Raw genomic sequence first — 21,999 nt, 5'->3', positions numbered from 1 at the left:
TTTAGAACAGTGTCAAAAGTGAAATGATTAAAGGTTGGAACTTAACCTCCTTCAGTCCTTTTAAAAGTGTTGGCACCTAGGGGCCAGGTGGTGACAGACCTGGTTGAGTGCAAACCTTACAATGCACAAGGACTCCAGTTTGAGACCCCAGCCCCCACCTACAAGGGGAATGCTTTGCAAGTGGTATCTCTGTCTACCTCTTCGTCTTGATTTCTGGCTGTCTCTATCTAATAAAAAAAAATGATCTAAAAAGTGTTGGTACCTAAAACACGTTAAGAGTCCCAAGTGTGTGTGTGGGGGGGTTAAATGTGAATAAGACAAGTACCTCTCCTGGTAGATTTTTACCCAGGAGTAAAATAACTGCCCTTTGATTCACATGGTATCTTTGCCTGAAAGCTGGGTTACACTGTAGCCTTTAACTTTTTCTTTCATCTCTATAGTTTAATACTAACTAATTCACACACATATCAGGTTAAAATGAGACTAAAACGTGAAAATGCTTTGAAGAAACATGTCTGTAAGGCAAAACTAACACTGAACTGTGGAGCAGCTGTGAACTTTAAACGAATGTGCGGCAACCCAAGAAACTATTTGGGCAACGAGTAGGAATCCCTGGTTTCAGATAAGGATGAATTAAGAAGCCTTGCAGGATAAGGTTCAAACATTATGCCACATGGAAGGAAGCTCAGGTGATGTGGTGTCTAACATATCTGAATGGGGGCGCCTAGGTGGTGGGTGGCGGCCAGGAGTGATGACAGCGCGTACCACAAGGCTCCAGCCCCGCCCCCAAATGAGAAAAAAAGTAAAAAGTGTATTCTTTATTTATTGGGGAAAGAAGAAATCGAAAGGGTAGGGGGAGCTAGACCCCTGCTGCACAGCTTCACTCACAAAAACCCTGCAGCTGGGGACCGGGCCCTTGTGCACTGTGACATGCGCGTCCAATCAGGTGCGCCGTCACCCAGCCCTAGAAAAAGTCGCTTTAAAGTAAAACCATCGGTGTGCAGAGCCCCAAGTCTCTCACTAAACTTTCCCTCCGTGGCTCCTGCACTTCCAGCCTCCGGGCCCGGGGGCGAGGTGAGGGGGTGCCGCTGCACGCACCTGCGGGATGCAGACCTCCAGCACCGCCCGCTCAGCTGCCAGGCCCGCTTCCTCCGAGAACCTAAAGCGCTGGGTCCCAGCCACGTGTCCTCGGGGGCCTCGCTCGCCCGGGGAGGGGCCGGCGGCTCCAGGGGGCGCCGGGGCCAGTGGTGAGCGCAGGGACGCCAGGCTGCAAGCCCGCGGCGCCACGTGGTCTTCGTGCACGCAGTCACGTCGCGACACCCGGGACGCAAAGGGAAAGCCCCTTCAGAAGACAACGTGGCCTCAAAGCTCAGCGAACCAGACGGCAAACTACCAACGGGGCGGAAATAGGCCGCGCCGAGCCGGGTGCCGGCGGAAGTGACGGCCCAGACCGGAAACAGAGGCGGGCCTTGCATGGGGCGGGCCCGCGATAGGCCGGACCTTCCCAACATGGCGGAAAGCCGGCTACCGTGAGGCTGCATCCTGAAGGGGCAGGGACCAATGGCCGGGAGAGACAGGCCAAGGGGCGGGGAAGGCAGCAGCCGCGTGCCCAACCCGGGGCTGGGGAGGTGGTTGGGGAGTGAATCTTCTGGAAGGCGATTTTAAAGGCGCCGGGCTAGGGTGAAGGGCGTCTGGGTGCCGTGGCCGTCGGGGTGGGAGAGGTGCGCACGGGCGGCCGGAAGCGCGCTGCGCCCAGGTTGTCGCGGAGCCGGTAGGCGAGTCCCGAAGGATGAACCACAAGAGCAAGAAGAGGATCCGCGAGGCCAAGCGGAGCGCGCGGCCGGAGCTCAAGGACTCGCTCGACTGGACCCGTCACAACTACTACGAGAGCTTCTCGCTGAGCCCGGCTGCCGTGGCGGTGAGCCGGGGAGACGGGGCCGGGCGGGATGCGACCCGGGGTTCCTGCGGGCTCACCCGCACCCCGCGGGCTTCGGGTCGTCGGGGCCCGGATTCCAGGCTCGCCCCTTTAGCGCCCTCCACTAGAAGGCCCGAGACACCTTCAGCTCTGGCGGAGGTGGGAATCGAGCTGTCAGAGCGCGAGATGGAAAGGTCCTGGCCCCCGGTGTCGGGGGTGCGGTGGGTGCCACGTGAGCACGTGCGTGTGGGCCGCCTCCTCCCCCAGAGGCCCCTTACTTAAGCCTCCGCTAGTTGGTCCCCAGGGACATCCCTTCTGCCACCTTGCTTTATAATATAATAATCATAATAGCTACTAGCTATTATTACTATTATAACCCGGTAGGTCTTTTCTTACTGTTTCAGGATAACGTAGAAAGGGCAGACGCTCTCCAGCTGTCGGTGGAAGAATTTGTGGAGCGATATGAAAAGCCTTACAAGCCGGTGGTTCTGCTGAACGCCCAGGAGGGCTGGTCCGCGCAGGAGAAATGGACTCTGGAGCGTCTGAAAAGGAAATACCGGAACCAGAAGTTCAAATGTGGTGAGGATAATGATGGCTACTCGGTGAAGATGAAGATGAAATACTACATCGAGTACATGGAAAGCACTCGAGATGACAGCCCCCTGTACATCTTTGACAGCAGCTATGGTGAACACCCCAAACGAAAGAAACTTTTGGAAGACTACAAAGTCCCCAAGTTTTTCACAGATGATCTCTTCCAGTATGCAGGGGAGAAGCGCAGGCCTCCTTACAGGTAAAGTCCCAGTTGGTGGAGGGGTTCCAGTTTTGACTATAACAGTTAGTGGTTCCCTCGACCATGCATGGAACTCACTTTATAGGAGCTGGGATACTGCCAGGGCATCAGGTTTTCAGAGAGTTCTAGATGATTCAAGCCTGTGTCAAAGGGAAGTGCAGTATACAGTTCAGGAGTAAGTCATACTAGTAATTCTGTTTAGTTCTGTTAGGAATCAGCATTTATAGTGGTCCGGGAGGTGGCATAGTAGTAAATAGGAATTATCATTTATACATACAGGAAATTGTATAGCTTTTTTTTTTTTTCCTCCAGGGTTATTGCTGGGGCTCAGTGCCTGCACTATGAATCCACTGCTTCTGGAAGTCATTTTTTCTATTTTGTTGTTGTCGTTGTTGTTATTGCTGCTGTTATTGTTGGATAGTTCAGAGAGAAATGGAGAGAGGAGGGGAAGACAGGAAGGGGGAGAGAAAGACAGACATGCGCAGACCTGTTTCACCACTTGTGAAGCGACCCCCTGCAGGTGGGGAGCCGGGGGCTGGAACCAGCATCCTTACACTGGTCCTGCACTTTGTACCATGTGCGCTTAACCTGCTGCACTACCAACTGGCCCCCCAATTATATAGTTTTTGACATAAAGGTAACACAATATATTGTATGAAGCTAAAACTTTTCTTTGTGTGTGTGTGTGTCATCTGTGTGTACAACTAAATTATCTTTCACATCTTGGTTTGCCATTCTTTAGATGGTTTGTGATGGGGCCACCTCGCTCTGGAACTGGAATTCATATCGACCCTTTGGGAACTAGTGCCTGGAATGCCTTAGTTCAGGGCCACAAGCGTTGGTGCCTCTTCCCAACCAGCACGCCTAGGGAGCTCATCAAGGTGACCCGAGAAGAAGGAGGGAACCAGCAAGATGAAGCTATCACCTGGTTTAATATCATCCATCCCCGGACACAGCTTCCAACCTGGCCGCCTGAATTCAAACCGTTGGAAATTTTACAAAAACCAGGAGAGACTGTTTTTGTACCAGGTATAGATGAACCAGAAGAAAGTACATTCTTTGACACTAGCAATTTGTCATTTTGGAGCGGGACTCCATAGAGAGTGAGTCAAAGAGATCCCTCTGCATGCTGACTCTAAATGAACTGATGGGGTGCCTACCTTTGACAGCTACATGTCACTGTGTCATCAAGTGCTTAGGAGGCTGCTGTCCATGTCCCTTGTAACCTAAATATAAAATACTTACATTTGTATGTAAATTTATTGCTCCTCTGTATCCCTTTAGTTCCCCAGTGTCTGTGTTGGTGACTTGTACCTTTTTCTGTAAGTTGTTTCTTTCAGACAGTGGAGCACTGGGTGGGATGAGGCAGGAAATCCCACACCTGAAAACTATAGTTTGTAAGGAGTGAAGAAGGTATTAAGATAGGTATCTTTCATTTTTATTTTATAAAGCAGTTCTGTGTATTCTCTCTCTCTCTCTTTTTCTGTGTGTGTGTGTCTCTTCCACCTCTAAACTAAAAAGAACAGAAATATTTTGTGTAAAACTTTGGCACTAAAAAAAAAAAAATCAGAACAAGATGATCCAGTCAGTGTACACCGGATAATCCTTCCTTCAAATACTCCCGTGCTTGGTCAAGAGATTCACTTACAGGGTGGCTGTGGTCATGCATGTGTTTTAACAATAGAACTGTGTTCTGACTAAGCCATCTGACTTTCTGCCACCACTTTCTTTTTTGTAAATTTTTTATTAGTGATTTAATGTTGCTTTAGTAAATTATGGGATAATAGGGATATGTTTGCATGCCGTTCCCACCACCAAAGTCCTGTGTCCACGTCCACCTTCAGTGGAAACTGCAATGATTTCTCCCTAGGCTACAGATAGGGGTTGACTCTCTGTCTTTTTTTTTTTTTTAATCTTTATTTATTGGATAGAGACAGTCAGAAACTGAGAGGGAAGGTGGTGATAGAGAGGGAGAGAGACACCTACAGTCCTGCTTCACCACTCGTGAAGCCTCCTCCCTGCAAGTGGGGACCAGGGGATTGAACCTGGGTCCTTATGTATTGTAACATGTGCATTCAACCAGGTGCGCCACCACCCAGCCCCGGGGTGACTATATCTATCTGTAAGATAGGTATCATAAGAAAGAGCTTTCTGTGTTTACAGACTTGGTCACACTGTTGAGCTTACTCAGATCAGAACACTTTTTCTGTCAAGTGCCAGAGAGTAAATGATACACATTTTTTTTAAAAAAGATTTTATTTATTAATGAGAAAGATAGGGAGGAGAGAGGATGAACTAGACATCACTTTGATACATGTGCTGCCTGGGATTAAACTCAGGTCCTTGTGCTTGAGAGTCTGATGCTTTTACCCATAGTGCTACCTCCCAGCCCACAATTCTATGCGTTTTAGACCAATCTCAGATTTCCACGTCTGTCCATGCAGCAGAACAGCAGCTGCAGATAGTGTGTTAGTGAGCAGGCATAGCCAGGCTTTGATCAAGCTTTGCTTCACACAGCTTGTTGGGCAATCAGGCCAAGCATGTCCCACTCTGGATCCCTTGTCTATGAGGCTGTCCTCGTCTGTGAGGCTAGTTAGGATTTCTTATCTCTGGAGTGTATGTTGTATAGTGACTGTGTCGAACCAAACACACTGACCCATTCATCTGTTGCATTTCAGGAGGCTGGTGGCATGTTGTCCTCAATCTTGACACCACCATTGCCATCACCCAGAATTTTGCGAGCAGCACCAATTTCCCTGTTGTGTGGCACAAGACGGTAAGAGGGAGACCAAAGTTATCGAGGAAATGGTATAGGTGAGAGATATTCTTTTTCTTATTCTTACTCTGGTCCAGTTTCCACCGCATAGATAAAATGGGGCGGAAAGATTCCGCTGCTGCATTGCTGTGCACTGATTTTAGACAAGCCTGACAAGAGCAGGCCCTATAAACCTCATGATTAGAGGAGAGTGCCCCCCCCCTGGTCAGGGCCAGCTCTGAGGATGCTTGCCAGCCTGGAGGTGACAGGGTAGGACTGCATGTTTGCTCAAAGCCAGTCAGTCAAAACACAGTCAGTCAGAACTGTTTCTCACTTTCAGGTGTTTTTGGTTTTTTATTTTATTTTATTTCATTGTTGATGATGATGATGATTCCCACCCACCCCACCCACCCCCGCCCCCTATAGCTAGTCCTAGCTAGAGAAGTCACTTTGGGCTATATGTCGGTGATTCATTTTTCTTATCCCAGAAGCATCACTCCCATTTGAACTTAATACCTTCAGTTTTCGTGAGTGAGGTGACTGCCCTGGAGACTTAGCTCCTCTGTTTATCCACAGAACAGACACAGCACGGGCAGCGGCAGTGCAAGCCACCCCCAGCCACCCCGTGCCACTGTATCCCAACCCTGACCTGGAGGCACCAGCTCTCGGGGTAAGAGAGGGATTCTGGCTTGTTCAGTGCTCAGCTCAGCCTCCTTGCTGAGCCAGCAAGGGTTGTGGCTTTGTTCTCCCTGGACTCTCAGGCACCTGAGGCCCACTGACTGGTTCTCAGCCGCTGTGTGCTGTTGTTTGGTCAGTCTGAAAGCCATACACATATATAGCAGGGCTTTGTCCCTGGTTATAACGGTTGCCAGGCTTGATCCCTATGGGGAGGGCTGCTACCTCTACAAGTCCAGTTGAGTTTTATCGCCTCAGTGAGGGAAACTCATTTCTGTTACTTGGCATTTCTCATTTCTGACAAGTCTAAGTGTTTCTGCTTTTACTGATTGAATTTAACTAAGTCTAATTCACTAAGTGCTGTGCTGTGGAAAGAGGGCTTTTAAAACGTCAGCTCAGAAGGAAGAGGGACTTTCTTCTGAGGGGAAAAGTCAAGACTGAGGGACTCTGCCTCTCAGGGCGGCGGCGTGTTGAGTTCATTTTACAGGTGTAATGCAGCCAGGTAGAGGTGCTTCCAGAAAAGCCCAGGCAGCCTTTCAGGGCTCCTGTTCCCACCCAGTGGATCCATGTATCCCTATCAGCACCCATTTCTCAATGAGGCACTTGGCCTAGCAGGGTGCTTCTCCAAGTCTGAGGTGTTGTGAGTTAGTGGGTTTCATTGTCAGTCCCAGCCCTGAAAACAGCATTTCTTATCTCAGAATCTTGAAACAAGAGCATCCTGAGTTGGCAGTTCTGGCCGACTCCGTTGATCTTCAGGAGTCCACAGGGATCGCCTCAGACAGTTCCAGCGACTCCTCCAGTTCCTCCAGCTCCAGCTCGTCTGACTCAGACTCAGAGGTGAGGGAGGCCTGACCCGCTCGCAGGCCTGCGGGGTGCATCCCACTAACAGCTAGACAAGATCCGCTGCCTCCTTAGCAGGTGGAGAAGGATGTGGTCGGTTTTCAGTGTCTTCCAGGAACTACAGCCACCCTTCATGCTACTGATTGAATTTGCCCATTTTATATATATTCTTCCTTTTTAAAAATACATATATTATCTACTTATTGGATAGAGACAGAAATTGAGAGGGAAAGAGAACATAAGGAGAGAGACAGACACTGCTTCACAGCTCACAAAGCTTTCCCCTTGCAGGTGGGGACTGGGGGCTTGAACCTGGGTCCTTGTGCACGGCAATGTGTGATCAACCAGGTGCACCACCACCCAGCCATATATTTTTCTTTAAAGATATTTTAATTTATTAATACATGCAAGGAGTAGAGTATCAGCCCAGCATATGTGACAAGGGTTCCTACCTTACGATTGCATGCCCTGTGCCCTACCTGACCTCATGAGTTTTTCTCATTTCTCTTAAGCTTTTTTTTTTTCTTTAATAGAACAGTGAGAAATTGAGAGGGAAGGGGAGATAGAGAGGGAGATAGACACTAGCATCACTGCTTCACTGCTTGTGGAACCCCCTCCCTCCCTGCAGGTGGGGACCAGGGGCTTGAACTTGGAGCACATGACAGCGTGTGCAGTCAGCCCTGTGTGCCACCACCTGGCCCCCTTAGTTTTGCTCACTTCATACCTTTTGTATGTGAGTCATTACAGCAATGTCAAAAGGGAAAAGTAGCATGTGGGAGGAAGGGGTTAGTAAATGCCCCTGGACCACAATGTTGAATTTAAACTCAGTGTTTGACCTCAAAGCTCATGTTGAGAAATTTTCCTGGAGAAAAAAGGATAAGCCTAGGATATCAGCAAATTCAGTGACATGCTAGCAGTTGGGTAAAGAGCGCTCTGCTCTTAGCAGGTGAATTTTCTGTTGGGTAACTTTACACATACAGTCTGTTGATTGAGCCTGTTCTTACGCGGTCTGGGTCCTTATATGGATGTCCCTTCACAGTTTGGGCCCCTTGTTGGTCTAGTGAAATTTCATAATCGATTTCTGAATGCTGACTGTGAAGGATTACTAGAATGAGGAATTGATTTCAAACAAATGTTCCGTGCGTTAGAGAAACCCAGAGGGAGGGACACTGGGCATCTGAGAGAAGACGGCAATTCTTTGGGAGCTGAGACACATGAGGAGATGGGGATTCTGACCATGTTGGGTGCTGTGTGGTGAATGGCTGCTTTGCTCCTGGGAGAAAGGGGACAATACTAAGTGCTTTGTGAGTGAAGAAATGTGTGGCATCCACTTGACTTCCTGTTTCTTCCTTCCCTTGTGCAGTGTGAGTCCGGATCTGAAGGAGACGGGACGATGCACCGCAGGAAGAAGAGGAGGACGTGCAGCATGATGGGAAATGGGGACACCACCTCCCAGGACGATTGTGTGAGCAAAGAGCGCAGCTCCTCCAGGTGACCGTGCCCGCTGTTGTCTGTAGAGGACATGTCCAGAGCGAGGGGCCGGGCCCGGGGAGGGCAGCTGGTCAGATCCTGCAGATGAGGGGAAGGCCAGCGAGAACCCCAGGATGAGGATGCTCCTGGAATATGAGTCCATTCATTTAGCTTGTGCTACAAGTAGCTTTTTCTCTACTACCTACCAGTAGTGCAGATTAATGTGGCTTGTTTTATGTGTAAAGGAGAATCTATGTGGACAGTGCCAAGGAAACCCTTTCCATTATTTAATAAAAATTAAAATTCATTTTATATCTTTGGAATTTAGTCCTTTAATAATGCCAGAACCTCCCCCTTGCTGTTGGGGTTAGGGGCTGGGAAATCCATGGGCACGTGGTCTAGAGAGATGACCCAGTATCTTCTGAACAGTCTCAGTTTGCATTTACTCCTTCAAGTCTTGGGCCTGAGCACAGCAGTAGACAACTCTGGATTTTATAATATCTTAACCCTGTCTCTACTTAAAAAAAAAAAAAGCAAAAAACCAGAGTAGCTCTTTCTAAATGAGACCAATAAAGGTTAGGCCAGCAGCAGAGCACATGCCTCACATTTGTGAGGTCCTGGGTCTCATCCCTGATGACACCAAAACACAGGGTAACCTCATGACAAGCACGGGTGTCAGTGATGTTTGGTCACTGTGTGTGTGGACAAATGTAAGCCCCACAATCCTTTCCACCACATCTAGTTGGAGTGTCTGTGAGCAGCAACGACAGACAAGATTTCAGGAGAACAGTCAGCTACTCAGCTTGGTGAGATTGTCAGTGTTGGAAGTCCAAGACTGCTGCAAGTGACAGTCCTGTTAGGTTTTTAGTCTAAGCTCCAGAAGCTTAGCACTTAGATTTGATTCCTTTGTTGCCTTAATTTTTTTGTTTTGTTTTGTTTTTGTTTTGTTTCGTCTTGTTTTGTTTTGCCTCCAGGGTTATCGCTGAGGCTTGGTACCTGCACTAAGAATCCACTGCTCCTGGAGGCTATTTTTTCCCTTTTGTTGCCCTTATTTATCATTGTTGTTATTATTATCGTTATTTTGCCATTGTTGTTGTTGGATAGGACAGAGAGAAATGGAGAGAGGAGGGGAAGACAGAGAGGGGGAGAGAAAGACAGACACCTGCAGACCTGCTTCACCGCTTGTGATGTGACCCCCATGCAGTTGGGGAACTGGGGGCTTGAACCAGGATCCTTATACCGGTCCTTGCACTTCGCGCCATATGCACTTAACCCGCTGTGCTACTGCCCAGCCCCTCCATGTCCTTTATGCCCAGCGGGAAGTCCATGGGGAAGCTCAGTGTGGGTCTGGTTCGAGTGAATTTACTGATTTTAAGTGATTTATGTTCCTCTAGACATATCTGCCCCTGGTGGGTGACTTTAGACTTTGTAAGCTAAACTTTTAGAGAAAGTTCTGTCATTACTTCAACAAGGGGGACTCTGAGCATTCTGCTTTTAACATCCCCATCCAGATGTGTACCCAGATGTACTGTCTACATGCTGATTACAGGCAGTTTACTTTCCTTGGCAGGATTAGGGACACTTGTGGAAGCCGGGCTCACCCCTGAGCAAATAACAGACTCTTCCTGAGGTGGCTCCTGTGTAAGCTGGCAACCAGCCAACTCAGTTTTCACGTCTTCTGCTCCTACCTTCTTTGTCTCCTCTGAATTTGGATAATCCTTCTCTGGTCCAAGCCTCTGTCTCCGGTCAAATACTGTTTGTACTGTTTCCTAAGAATAGAATGCCAAGGAAGTTTCTCACATGCAGCAAGCTCAATGAAATGCTGGAGGCCGGCATAATGTTGGGTAAGAAGGTTCTGTCCCGTCTCCTCCAAAGTCAAGCTGGTCAGCCGAGAGCGGGAGGGTTATGTTCCTCTGAATATCCTGTTCTGTCTATTACCTCACTGGTGGTAAGGGACTTCCTCTGTCTACAGAACTAGTGGCGTGAGTGGACATGAATTAGTGTGTGAGGTCCTGTGAGTGCTACTTACCTGTATGGCACCATTCATCAAAAAACACAACAATAACAACAACAACAACAACAAACAGGTTCAGTGGCCCTAGACCAGCCAGCACATCCAGCACTCACCCACCCTAAGTACCGTCTTAGGTTTCTGTCCCTTCCTCCATCACACAAGGTACAGCATTCCAGGGGAAATTCTTTGCTCTTTGTTTGGAGGAGTGAGGACACTTTCAGACTTTTTTGTCATGAATATGTTGGGAAGGTATTTAGTGTGTCATCACAGAACTTTAAATTACAAGTAGGACCAAGTTCTAACAGAAGTCTCCTTCTTCCCCATCCTGTGAGCCCATAAGTAAGGAGGTTCCACTCCGAAAGACTTAATGGTGACTGTCCCTATTGATTTGACCTGTGGACAGTGGGTAGTGAGCTGGCCTTCCCGGCAAGGAGGGGGAATTCAGAAGTGGTGCATCTAGTGTTTGTGATCTGTTTCGCCTTCAGAACAACTTCAGTGTGTTGGACTAACAGGTTTCATCTCTTGCCCTTCTGATTCACCTGCTTGCCTTAATCTGTTCCTAGATTCAATTGCATTTAAATAAATCTAAGGGAGTTGTGAAGGACATGCCCAGTGAAAAGCACTACTCTGGGCTGGAATATAGATTGGTAGGGGCAGTAGCCATCAGAGGGGAGAAAGAACCTGTACTGTGGTGTCCCAGGGGAGCAGAGGTGTATATGTACCCCCTCCACACTCACACAATCTCTCTCTCTCTTTCTCTCTCGCTCACTCATGCACGTGTGTGTGTCTAATGCTGTATTATTGTGTGTGTGTGTGTGTGTATACCACTTATTGTATAGTGTTGCCTCTCAGTACCCCCCTGAAAGAAATTAGCATGGTCAGCAGAATCTAGGTCTCTTATTTGCCAATGTTACGTTTGTTGTTTTGTTTGGGGGAAACAGAGAAATTGAAAGGGAAGGGGGAGCAAGAGAGATACCTCCAGCACTGCTGCACCATTGATGGGGCTTCCTCCCGTGCGTGGGGACTGGGGGCTTAAACCTGGGTCCTTGTGCACCCTGGCATGTGCATTCTGTCAGATGCACCACAGCCTGACCTGTAAATGTTACTTTTTTTTTTCAAAGATTTTATTTATTCATGAGAAACATAGGAGAGAGAGAAAGAGCCAGAGATCACTCTGGTACATGGGATTGAACTCAGAACCTCATGCTTGAGAGTCAGTGCTTTATTCACTGGACCACCTCCCAGAGCACTTTTCAGCCGACTGGCAGTTATCGTGTCCTGGCACTGGGCTGGTTATGACTTTTATCTAGGGGGCCTGGTCCTTCATTTTGTGTGAGTCCTGTTTCTGCTATTTAAAATGCAGAAATTGAAAACTCAGCTCTGGGACTGGGTGGATGGAAAATGCCGGTCCTTTCCTCGGCTCCACCAGCCACTGCTGGTTTCCTCTTCCCTACCAGAGCCACTCCAGGTCGACACTGGAGGAGTCAGGGTGTAAGGAGAGCCAGTCTTAAAGGGGTCACTTTAGTGTGTTAGTCCCAGGATGGAATTATTCCAAAAGCTTTTATTTTCCCCAGTATTGCTAGTAGGTTTTCACACTCAGATGCTCCCCACATTTATGCCAGCTGTTCTTTCCTGAACTTGCTTAGTTAAAAGAAGAAACGCAGAACCTAAGTCAGAAGCTCTCTTGCCAGCAGGGGGCGTGGTGGACACGTGTGCGGGTGGCTGGGATGGTAGAGTACAAGTTCAAGTTTGAGGCATCGTCTGCCAGTTTCCTTCCGGATACTAAAGGTGATGCGAATTCAGAAACAACAGGTCTGAGCCCAGCCAACTCTCCTGAAAGTGTCCAGATAATACATACTACCTATGACTTGCCACTTAACCACCACCTGAATGGCAAGTACATTGTAGCTAGGCCAGAGATTCAGCAGTACGGAAGCAAAGCAGGAGGGGTGAAGGGAGGAGTTCACTAAAAAGGAGAGGGAGCAGACAGGTAACACACCAAGGAAAGCACAGACTTTTGTGCAAGGACCTCTGGGTTCACGCCCCTAGCACTGCGTGGAAGCATGCATGGCTGAAAGGTGCCTATAATGTCTCTCCTTTCTCTGTACATAGAATTGAAAGAAGAAATAGAAAGAGTTGGCCACAGGCCGGGGAGACAGCATAATGGTTAAGACTTAGCCCTGAATCTCTTGCTCCTAGATTCCATCTCCAGCACCATCAAAAAACAGAGCTGAACAGTGCTCTGGTGTTTATCCCTCCCCCTCTCCCTCTTTCTCCCTGTGTGTGTGTACCTCTCATTAAGGAAAAAGAAAAAAGTTTACCAGACAGGAAACTCAAGTACCAAAAAAAAAAAAAAAGTGGCATGGAGTGGAGTGATCAGGTAGGAAGAAGGAACTGGGGTCCACCTGGAGGTTCTGAAATTAATCTTCACTTACCTGGCATGAGTGCCTCTTTTGAATGCTGTCACCATTGGGAAAAAATACAGCATTAAACTGCCTTTAGAGACTATTTTCCAAGGACACAGTATTTATTTATTTTACCAGAGTACTGCTCAGTTCTGGCTTATGGTGGTGCCGGGGATTGCACCTGGGACTTGAGGTACATAACCATTATGCTCTCATCTCGGCTCCATAGTTAGTCTTAAATTCAACCAGCCAGGACCTGGAAAAAAGATCTTTGACTAATGACGACTGCTGGGAGGGGACCTAAGATATCAGGAGAGAATGAGGAGGCATCAGAGACTTTACCACACCTGACCTTAGCCAGAGGGCCAAGAAACAATACCACAGGCATTGCCGCCAGCCCAAAGTGACCAGTCCTTCACCCAGCTGCCTCGCTGTCATGACTCAGGTTGTTGCTAGTAACGTGATGATTAGGGTGATGACTGCATGGAGGTGTCTGAAAGCAGGGGTATCAGTCACATTTTGCTTATATGTACAGATACCCTTTCATCATTTCAAATTCAATAAATTTGGGAGTGCTAGACCTTGTGTGTGCTGGGACACAGCAGTGAAAAGCCCAGCTCCCAGTGACTGCTGTTGGTCACATGAGTTGCTGGTCAGGTAGAGCTGTGCATGACCAGAGTAAGGGCCTTTCGAAACACAAACATCTTCATAAGAGTGTATGATAAACATGATCACTGTCTTCTTAGTAGTGTCTTCTTGGTATTTAAATGAAGGATCACCAAGTTAATTAGAGACTCAGCTTTGATAGGATTTAGAATTTCAGACAGGAATGTGGGGTGGAAAAGAAGTAGTAGATGTGAAAAGTGCCATCTAGGAGGTAGGTGTCTAGCCACAGTGGTGGGCTCTTTGATTTGTGTGTAGCATTTCCAGAAGTGAACTAAGCTGTCGTGTGTGTTCAGAACACTGATGCCAGTTCTGTGTGGAATCCGGTTTCTGGCTCATAGGCCTTGGCTTCTGTCCCATGTTACAGTACTGTTAGTTCCCTTGTAGAATACATAGCAAAATGAGTGTATGTGCCCTGGGTGATGGCTCTCACTTTTGCCTTATTGTTGGATAAACAAACTTGAAATGTTTCGCTCCACGGAATCTCCCAAGAAGGCTGGCCCACCTGCTGTCTCTGAGGTGTCTCTATACTGCAGAAGAGTTGGGACTGTCTGCTGAGTACCTCAAGCCTTCTGTTGTCAGAACTCTGAGCAGCCTCCTAGCCCTGCTGCTCCTGCGTGCTGTGAGGTCCACCAATGGGCCTGCCGTTGCATTGGTGTTTTTTAAACCTTTCCTGGAATGAAACTTTTTCATTTTAAATAAAGCAGTTTGATTTGGAGTTGGGTTGGTTGGGTTTTTTTTGTTGTCGCCACCGCCACCTCCCCCACCATTTTTTTTTTTCTTTCTCACCTGAAACCTGAACATCAATAGAATGTGACTGGCTGGTCTCTTGTCCTTCTCTTCTCTCTTACAACATGAGGAAACAGGAAACAAAAACAAGGCCGGGGTACATTGGCCAAAAGCCCCACGTGGTCTAAAGACAGTAGCCAAGAGATTAACCCCATTCCACATGTTAAGAGTTGGACACTTTTTAGCACCACCACCACTGGCATTCCTTTTGCTCACGCCCTTGATTTGAGCTGATACCTCAGGGTTAAGCTCTCCCTGTTGCTGGGTCATATTTGTCATAACTGAAGCCAGTGAAGAAGCCTGAGAACAAACCTGCACCCTCTGTATCTTGGCTTATATCAGCATCTCAGGCAGTAAACTGTTCCCAGTACAGTAGCGTGCAGGCTGGGGGATATAGTTTAGTTTTAGAGCACATACTTTGCAGTATGAGCCCTTGAGTTTAACCCCCAGAACTAAAACATTGGAATTTATCTTTTAAAATGTATTCGATGCATCCTGTGAAACCAGAGTCCTGTACTTTCCACATTAGGCTTTCTGTTTGGCTGAACTTTGCCCACCCTGTGTTTATGTAGAATAGAATGGGGATGGGAGCAGTAGAGAAATCATGTTTTACATAACACATTCGCACACTATTCAACAACAGAACCTGGAAAGGTCTGGAGAAACAAAAAACAATATTCTTTCCCTCGTACTAGCCTCCCTGCTGCTCACTTCCCATACTTCCAGGATTAGGATCAGAAGGGAGCTGGGAGGTGTAAGAGAGTTGGCTCAGAGCATCTAGAAGAGTCTTTGGGTGGAGAGCCGGATAACAGGCCTGCGTTGCAGACCACTGGGCCTCAGTCCTCTGTGCGGCCGGTGGGTCGATTACAAAGTGGCTAAAAATAAGCCGGCTGACCTTTAATCTTCATTGTCTTGCAGGGAGCCCAGGCCCACAGTTTACACACACCTTCCCGGCTTGGTTTGGCCCTCGGCATTCCCACACCAACATTCTGTTTTCCAAAATGCCCCAAGATGACTGGAACTTGGTAAAATGATACTGACAGATGACACACTGTAAGGAATCCTTCACACTAGCTTCTAGAGGAACCAAAGTGCCAGAGCCTGTCCTCCTCCTGCCTCAGGGCTCTGGCCCCCCAGCGCCTCCACCAGCCAGGGGTTGGGGGCGGGGCGAGGCCTGGGTCCGCCCCGGGGCGGGGCTGGGGGCGGGGCGGGCTCCCTCGGGGTCCCCGCTGGCCGGCACTCGGGCTGCAGCTGCGCGATGGAGGCGCCCGCCGAGCTGCTGGCGGCGCTGCCCGCCCTGGCCACCGCGCTGGCGCTGCTGCTCGCCTGGCTGCTGGTGCGGCGGGGATCGGCCGCGCCCCCGGAGCCCGCCGGTGCGCCCCCGGCCCAGGCCAGCGGGACCCCCAAGCCGCCCGGCCCCAGCGCCCGGGAGCTGGCGGCCGCGCCCCGGGGAGCCGGGGGGCCGGAGGGTCCCGCGGGGGCGGCGGAGGCGAAGGAGCTGGCCACCGAGGAGAGGCAGGTACGGACCCGGCCCTCCCGCGGCGCCCCTCCCCAACCCCGCACCCACGACCCCTGTCGTCTCCTGGCGGAGCAGGAACCGGCTGCTTAGTGTCCTCAGGAAAGGGAGGTCCCGCAGCAAACTCGCATCCTCCCCACCGAGTGTTAGTTGAAGCGGTGGGAGTTGTGCTTGGCTGTGTCTGGCTTGCTTTCCTCTCTGGGCCCCTGCACCCCAAAGCCCACCCTGACCCCGACGCTGTCCGGGCCGGCAGCAGCCTCTCCCAGGTGCACACCCACCCTCGCTCCCGACCCCCTGGGCCTGGGCTCCCTAAGCCATGTGCTTGTGGCTTATTCAGGCCTCCCACGAGGGTTGTCTTGATAGTGTGTGTATATATATATATATATATTGATGGGGGGAGGCTTTTCTATGTAGACCAATCGGAAATCCAGAGTCTGGAGTCTCCGAGCCGATGATGTCACATCTGGTGCAGTGGGTGAGCTAGGACAGACAGAATGCCCTCCAGACAGTTGACATTATTTTTACTGTCATTTCCATTCACATGTGTATATCACATACATATCATACGTAACGTATAAATTATTATTTATTTATTTTAATTTATTTCTTTATTGGGGAATTAATGTTTTACATTCAACAGTAAATACAATAGTTTGTACATGCATAACATTCACCAAAATTATTTTATTTTAATGAAACACGGAGACCAGAATACTGCTCAGCTCTGGTTTATGGTGGTTCTGGGGACTGAACGTGGGAGCTCAGAGCCTCAGGCATGAGAAGTCTTTTGCATAACCATTATGCTGTCTCCCTAGGCCCCCCCCCCCTTTTTGGTCATTTTCAAACTGTACACCAGCTTTGGGCACCTCTCTTGGGGCTGCTGGTAATCTAGTCTGTCTGGCTAAGGAAGCCAAAAAGCAGGAAAGCCCCCCCACTTCCACCCCAGGCCCACTCCCCTTCAGCTCTGCCCTGACCTCATCCTGGCTCCAGGACACCTCCGGGCACATCATACCTTCCTGCACGTTCCCTGTCCATCTCTTTAGACTGGAGGCCTCCTTGGCAAGCAGGAGGCCAGCCTCAGGATTTCAGCAGCCTTGGGGTCCCCACATTGATCCGGATGTCTGGCGTTATTCCTTTTCTTGATAGGGCCCATGGCAGGGACACCAGGGCCTATGGACACAATGCCGGGGTGACTTGTGACGGCGTTCGCAGTGCCCACTATGTGCCCCTCTGGACACAATGGAGGTGGGGGTGGGGGAAGAGGCAGCCAGCAGGCAGAGACATTTCACTTTGCTGAGTAAGTGTGCCAGACCCCCTCTGAGCAGGCGCTCTGCTTGACAAGTGGGTGACTAATTGTGTCATTAGAGTGACTGTTCTAGTCATCCCGTGGAGGGCTGGGGCTCCCGGGTCAATAGGAGTTAGTGTTCTCAGCAGGGGCCTGCAGCTATTTCTCCCTGACCTCACTCACTGTGTTGATGGCAGTTGGGGTATGGACATGTGGATGTTCCTGCCTGTGCTCCTGGCTTCTGGAACAGGAGAGGGATATATTTGGGCTATTCTCAGGCTGTCTCTTGCTCTTAATCAGCCTTGCTTCCACCACAGACATGGACCTTTTATCATTAGCACTAGCATCTAGAAATGTCAGACACCCACGTGGCACTAAGTCATATCTTGGTTCTCAGGCCCATAGCACTTCTGCAAGGCGGGCTCTCAGCAACATGACAGATAACAGGATAGGTTTAGTACTGCCACCAACACTTGAGCTTGGCCAGAAGGCCACAGTAGTATTGTCATTTGGATAGTAACCCTTGGGAGTTGGGTAGTAGCACAGCAGGTTAAGCGCACGTGGCTCGAAGTGCAAGGACTGGCTTAAGGATCCTGGTTCGAATCCCCAGCTCCCCACCTGCAGCGGAGTCGCTTCATAAGCAGTGAAGCAGGTCTGCAAATATCTGTCTTTCTCTCCCCCTCTCTGTCTTCCCCTCCTCTCTCCATTTCTCTGCCCTATTAACAACGACAACATCAACAACAACAATAATAACTGAAACAACAATAAGGACAACAAAAGAGAAAATAAATAAATATTTTTTAAAAATTTTTTTAAAATAGTAACCCTGGCACAGTTTGCCTCTAGCTAGGAGACTGCACATCCCTTGAGGGTGAGCTGCTGCTTCGAAGGACAGGGCATGGCATAGGGGCTTATGATTTGCCTGGAGTTTATGATTTGCCTGGAGTTCCCACAGCTGATGCCACTTACCAGTGCTGCTGACTTGGACCCTGTAGGGCCTCCTTCTGCCACACTCTGCCCTAGGGGAACCAATCCACCCAGTGCAAGTCAGTTTCCTCACTGGTACCATTTCCTCCCCTGTGGGTTCAAGACCCCAGCCCTGACTGAGCTGGAAAGCCCCCACTGGACTGCATCTTGCAAACTTTCAGTCCTAAGGCTAGTTCTGGGGGTACAGACCTTCTAGCGGTAACACCATCCCAGGGAGAGGCTGCTAAGAAATTGAAATGAACTGGTGCATTTGCAAGAGAAGTTTCCAGCGCTTTCTTTGCATATCTCGCAGGGCTCTTTGGGAAAAATTACTGAGTCTGGGCTGGGGAAGCAGTGGGGCAGTTTTCTCTGAGGGTCTCCTTGCCTCCAAGACTCCCAGTGAAGGCAGCAGGAAAGGAGGAAGGGCCATGCAGTTGCTGTTAGCAGGAAAGCATTGCCCCAGAGAACAGAGCCACGCTTAACTCACCTCTCCCCCTTCCTTTTCCATTAACTGCTCCCCTTCTAATCCAATCGCCTTCCTTCCCTGCTAGGCCTGGGGCAGCTGCTGCCACATTTACAAAGCTGATTATTAAGGAGCTGGGGTCCAGGGGAAAAGCCTCCCCTGCATTTGGGGAGAGGGGTCACTGCTGGTGAACAAAGTATTGTCGAGTGGCCTGTGGTGGACTGAGAAATGGGAGGGAGCAAGTGGTCCCCCAGGTCAAGGCAGAAAGCACATAATGAGCACTGCATATGCAATCACAATATCAGAAACTCGTCATTTTAAAAAATATTTATTATTATTTATTCCCTTTTTGTTGCCCTTGTTTTATTGTTGTAGTTATTATTATTGTTGCCTGTCTTCATTGTTGGATAGATCAGAGAGAAATGGAGAGAGGAGGGGAAAACAGGGGGAGAGAAAGACAGACACCTGCAGACCTGCTTCACCGCCTGTGAAGCGACTCCCCTGCAGGTGGGGAGCCCGGGCCTCAAACCAGGATCCTTATGCAGGTCCTTGCGCTTTGTACCACCTGTGCTTAACCCGCTGCTCTACCGCCTGACTCCCTTTGTCATTTCTTTTTTTCTTTTTTTAATATTTTATTTATATATCAATGAAGAGAGAGAGAAAGAACCAGACATCACTCTGGTACATGTGCTGCTGGGGATTGAACTCAGGACCTCATGCTTGAGAGTCCAGTGCTTTATCCACTGCACCACCTCTCGGACCACTGTCATTTCTTTTTTAAGGATCAGTGTAGGGGGGAGTGAAGGACAGGACATGTGGCAGGCACACCCTGTCTTCACAAAGAATTAGGAGCCTACCTAATGGTGACAACTAGAGTTGGTGGCTTTTAAAGCCAGAAAACAGTATTTCTTATTTATTTATTTTCTTTTATTTAATAGGGCAGAAAATTTCTCCCTGCAGGGGGAAGTGGTGGCTTGAACTTGGGTCCTTACACACGGTAATGTCTGCACTCAACCAGGCGTGCCACCACCCAGTCATCACCCCCACCCCATTTTTTTTAATCAAGACTTTTAAAATTTTGTGATTAATAATGGTTTACTGGATTATAAAATTAGAGGGAGTAGTTCCACACTACCACCACCAAAATTCGTGTCCTAACCTCCCAACCATAACCACCATAGTTCTGATCAGCTCTGGCTTATGGTGGTGCTGGAGATTGAACCTGAGACTACGGAGCCTCAGGCATGGAAATACTTTGCATAACCATTATGCTGTCTCCCCGGCCCAGAGTGGGGCATTAGAAAATTCTATTGTATCAGTTCTCAATTTCTTGCTTGTGATGCTGGCATTGTTATGTAGAAAAGAGCACTTGTTCTGAGGAAGTTGCCTGCTGAAACCTTTAGGAATGGCTTGACATGATTTAGGTTGTTACACACACACACACACACACACACACACACACACACAGAAGTATTACTGAAGGGAGTCAGGCGGTAGCGCAGTGAGTTAAGCGCAGGTGGCGCGAAGCACAAGGACCGGCATAAGGATCCCAGTCCAATCCCCCGGCTCCCCACCTGCAGGGGAGTCGCTTCACAGGCGGTAAAGCAGGTCTGCAGGTGTCTATCTTTCTCTCCCCCTGTCTCCCTCTCTCGATTTCTCTCTGTCCTATCTAACAACGATAGCAATAACAACAATAATAACAACAACAACAATAATAAACAAGGGCAACAAAAGGGAAAATAAATAAATAAAAAATAGAAGTATTACTGAATGCCAAGATTCAGCCATCACCCCTTGGAATTCAGTTAATTTTTTTTAGATTCCTTTATTTATGTAGGTTGGGGGAGGAATGCCAGAGCAATCACTGTGACACAAGTGATGCTGAGGATTGAGAGTCCAGTATTTGATCCAGTGTACCACTTCACAGGTCACTTGAAAGTCAGTATTCTAGGTGCAGACCAGGTGCAGGTGCAGGTGAAAGAGCTCACTTGAATAGTAACACTGCTTTGCCATGTGTGCAACCCAGGCTCAAGCCTGGCCTCTAGTGCTGTGGTCTCTTTCACTGTGTCTCTGCCTTTCTGCCTCTGTCTCTTACCTGAAAAACAAAACAAGGGCTCAAGAAACAGCATAATGGTTCTGCAAAAGACTTTCATACCTGAGGCTCCAAGGTCCCAGGTTCAGTCTCCACCCACCCCAAAACCACCACCACCATAAACTAGAGCTGAGCAGTGCTACTGGGTCTCTTCTCTCTCTCTCTCTCTTTCTCTCTCTTTCATAGTACTAAGCTCAAGAACCCGGGTTTGAGCCCCCACTCCCACTCCCCACCTGCATGTGGACGCTTCATGAGCGGTGAAGCGTCCTCTATTTATCTGCCCCCCTCTCAATTTCTCTCTGTCCTATTGAATAAAAAGGAAAACAAAGGCCACCAGAAGAGTTGGATTTGTAGTGCTAGAACATTGGACTCTCAAATGCAAGGTTTGATCCCAGCATCACATATGCCAGAGGGATGACCTGGCTCTTTCCCCCTCTCCTATAAATAAACAGATCTAGAGAGAAGAGAATTGGTGAGAGGAAAACAGGTTTTTATCAGGAGGCTTTGAATCCCAAGGAACTGGCAGACTTTCCACAAACCATCTCAATAGCTCAGCCAATCAGTGGGGATTTTAAGGGGAGGAAGTTGGGAGGGTGAGTGTGGAGAGGGCTGCAGCTGGGCAGAAGCCAAGTGCAGACTCCATGGTGGTCTGACTAACACCAGGAGCCCATGTTAGCCAGGCAGTCTCTGGCTTTCTCTCTCAGGAAGCCTCTATAAATTCTTCAGATCAGGTTCTGTAGACAAGAGTGCCTGAGAGGGAGCAGCTCTAACTAGTAGGGGCTGCTGCTGTGCTTGGGGCCTGTCACCTCTGGGCCTGGCCTGTCTGTCCTACCGCAAATTCCTCAGCCTCTTCAAAGCCAGCTCCTGGAATTCTTAAATTCTTAAAAATAAGATTATTTTTCTCCAATGAAGCATGGTTTAAGTAGTCATAAATGACAAATCTTCCTCTTCTGTCTTCCTCTCCCTCCATTTTTTTAAAAAAAAGATTTATTTATTTATTTATGAGAGAAAAGAGAAAACCAGAACATTACTCTGGCACATGGGATGCCAAGGGTTGAACTCAGGACCTCATGCTTCAGAGTCCAACACTTCACTCACTGTGCCACTTCCTGAGCCTCTTCCTCCTGTTCCTTCTTCCTCTTCCTTCCCCCCACTTTTTTATTTTTACTTTCTTTTCCTCCTCTTCCTTCTTCTTTAAATATTTTGTTTATTTATTTTGGATATAGACAGAGATCAATTGAGAGAAGGGAAAGAGAGAGAGAGATGCTATTTATTTTGGATATAGACAGAGATAAATTGAGAGAGAAGGGAAAGAGAGAGAGATGCTATTTATTTTGGATATAGACAGAGATAAATTG

General features: G+C 48.7%; 3 protein-coding genes across 6 annotated transcripts in view; 2 read left to right on the top strand and 1 right to left on the bottom strand.

The window, feature by feature from the left end:
- METTL23 (methyltransferase 23, arginine) overlaps positions 1-1,332 on the bottom strand; it is a 3,965-nt gene extending 2,633 nt beyond the window's left edge. The window contains exon 1 of the mRNA XM_007532518.3: positions 1,099-1,332. The gene's annotated coding sequence lies outside the window, so the exon portion shown is untranslated. The remainder of the gene's footprint in view (positions 1-1,098) is intronic.
- Positions 1,333-1,574: 242 nt separating this feature from the next.
- On the top strand, positions 1,575-14,248 carry JMJD6 (jumonji domain containing 6, arginine demethylase and lysine hydroxylase). 2 transcript variants are annotated; one of them, XR_009552937.1, is made up of 7 exons: positions 1,575-1,918; positions 2,320-2,708; positions 3,451-3,737; positions 5,387-5,522; positions 6,040-6,133; positions 6,837-6,975; positions 8,342-8,466. XR_009552937.1 is itself a non-coding variant. In XM_007532504.3 (7 exons), exons 1-7 carry the CDS (start codon positions 1,790-1,792, stop codon positions 10,053-10,055), a joined length of 1,245 nt encoding a protein of 414 aa, XP_007532566.1. In that variant the 5' UTR covers positions 1,575-1,789; the 3' UTR covers positions 10,056-14,248. The 2 variants fall into 2 exon arrangements, 1 of the variants encoding a protein (XP_007532566.1); XM_007532504.3 differs by lacking the exon at positions 6,040-6,133 and adding an exon at positions 10,019-14,248 and having other exon boundaries at positions 8,342-8,469.
- Positions 14,249-15,524: 1,276 nt separating this feature from the next.
- The window catches only part of MXRA7 (matrix remodeling associated 7), a 49,840-nt gene continuing 43,365 nt past the window's right edge, over positions 15,525-21,999 (top strand). For 2 of the 3 annotated variants that reach the window (XM_060202807.1, XM_060202806.1), the window contains exon 1: positions 15,525-15,838. In XM_060202807.1, coding sequence (XP_060058790.1) covers positions 15,578-15,838 — 261 coding nt within the window. In that variant the 5' untranslated portion in view covers positions 15,525-15,577. The remainder of the gene's footprint in view (positions 15,839-21,999) is intronic. The other variant, XM_060202805.1, reaches the window with a different exon arrangement.

The sequence above is a fragment of the Erinaceus europaeus genome, chromosome 12 (genome assembly GCF_950295315.1).
Source record: "Erinaceus europaeus chromosome 12, mEriEur2.1, whole genome shotgun sequence".
Lineage (NCBI taxonomy): Eukaryota > Metazoa > Chordata > Mammalia > Eulipotyphla > Erinaceidae > Erinaceus > Erinaceus europaeus.
Note: the sequence above shows the minus strand (reverse complement) of the source record. Positions and strands in the feature narration are given on the sequence as shown.

Excerpts from the sequence above, each read along its gene's own strand:
- JMJD6 (XM_007532504.3), top strand. The coding sequence starts at position 1,790 with ATGAACCACAAGAGCAAGAAGAGGATCCGCGAGGCCAAGCGGAGCGCG. Across the intron at positions 5,523-6,836 it reads TTATCGAGGAAATGGTATAG|AATCTTGAAACAAGAGCATC; the intron begins GTGAGAGATATT and ends TTCTTATCTCAG. Across the intron at positions 6,976-8,341 it reads CGTCTGACTCAGACTCAGAG|TGTGAGTCCGGATCTGAAGG; the intron begins GTGAGGGAGGCC and ends TCCCTTGTGCAG.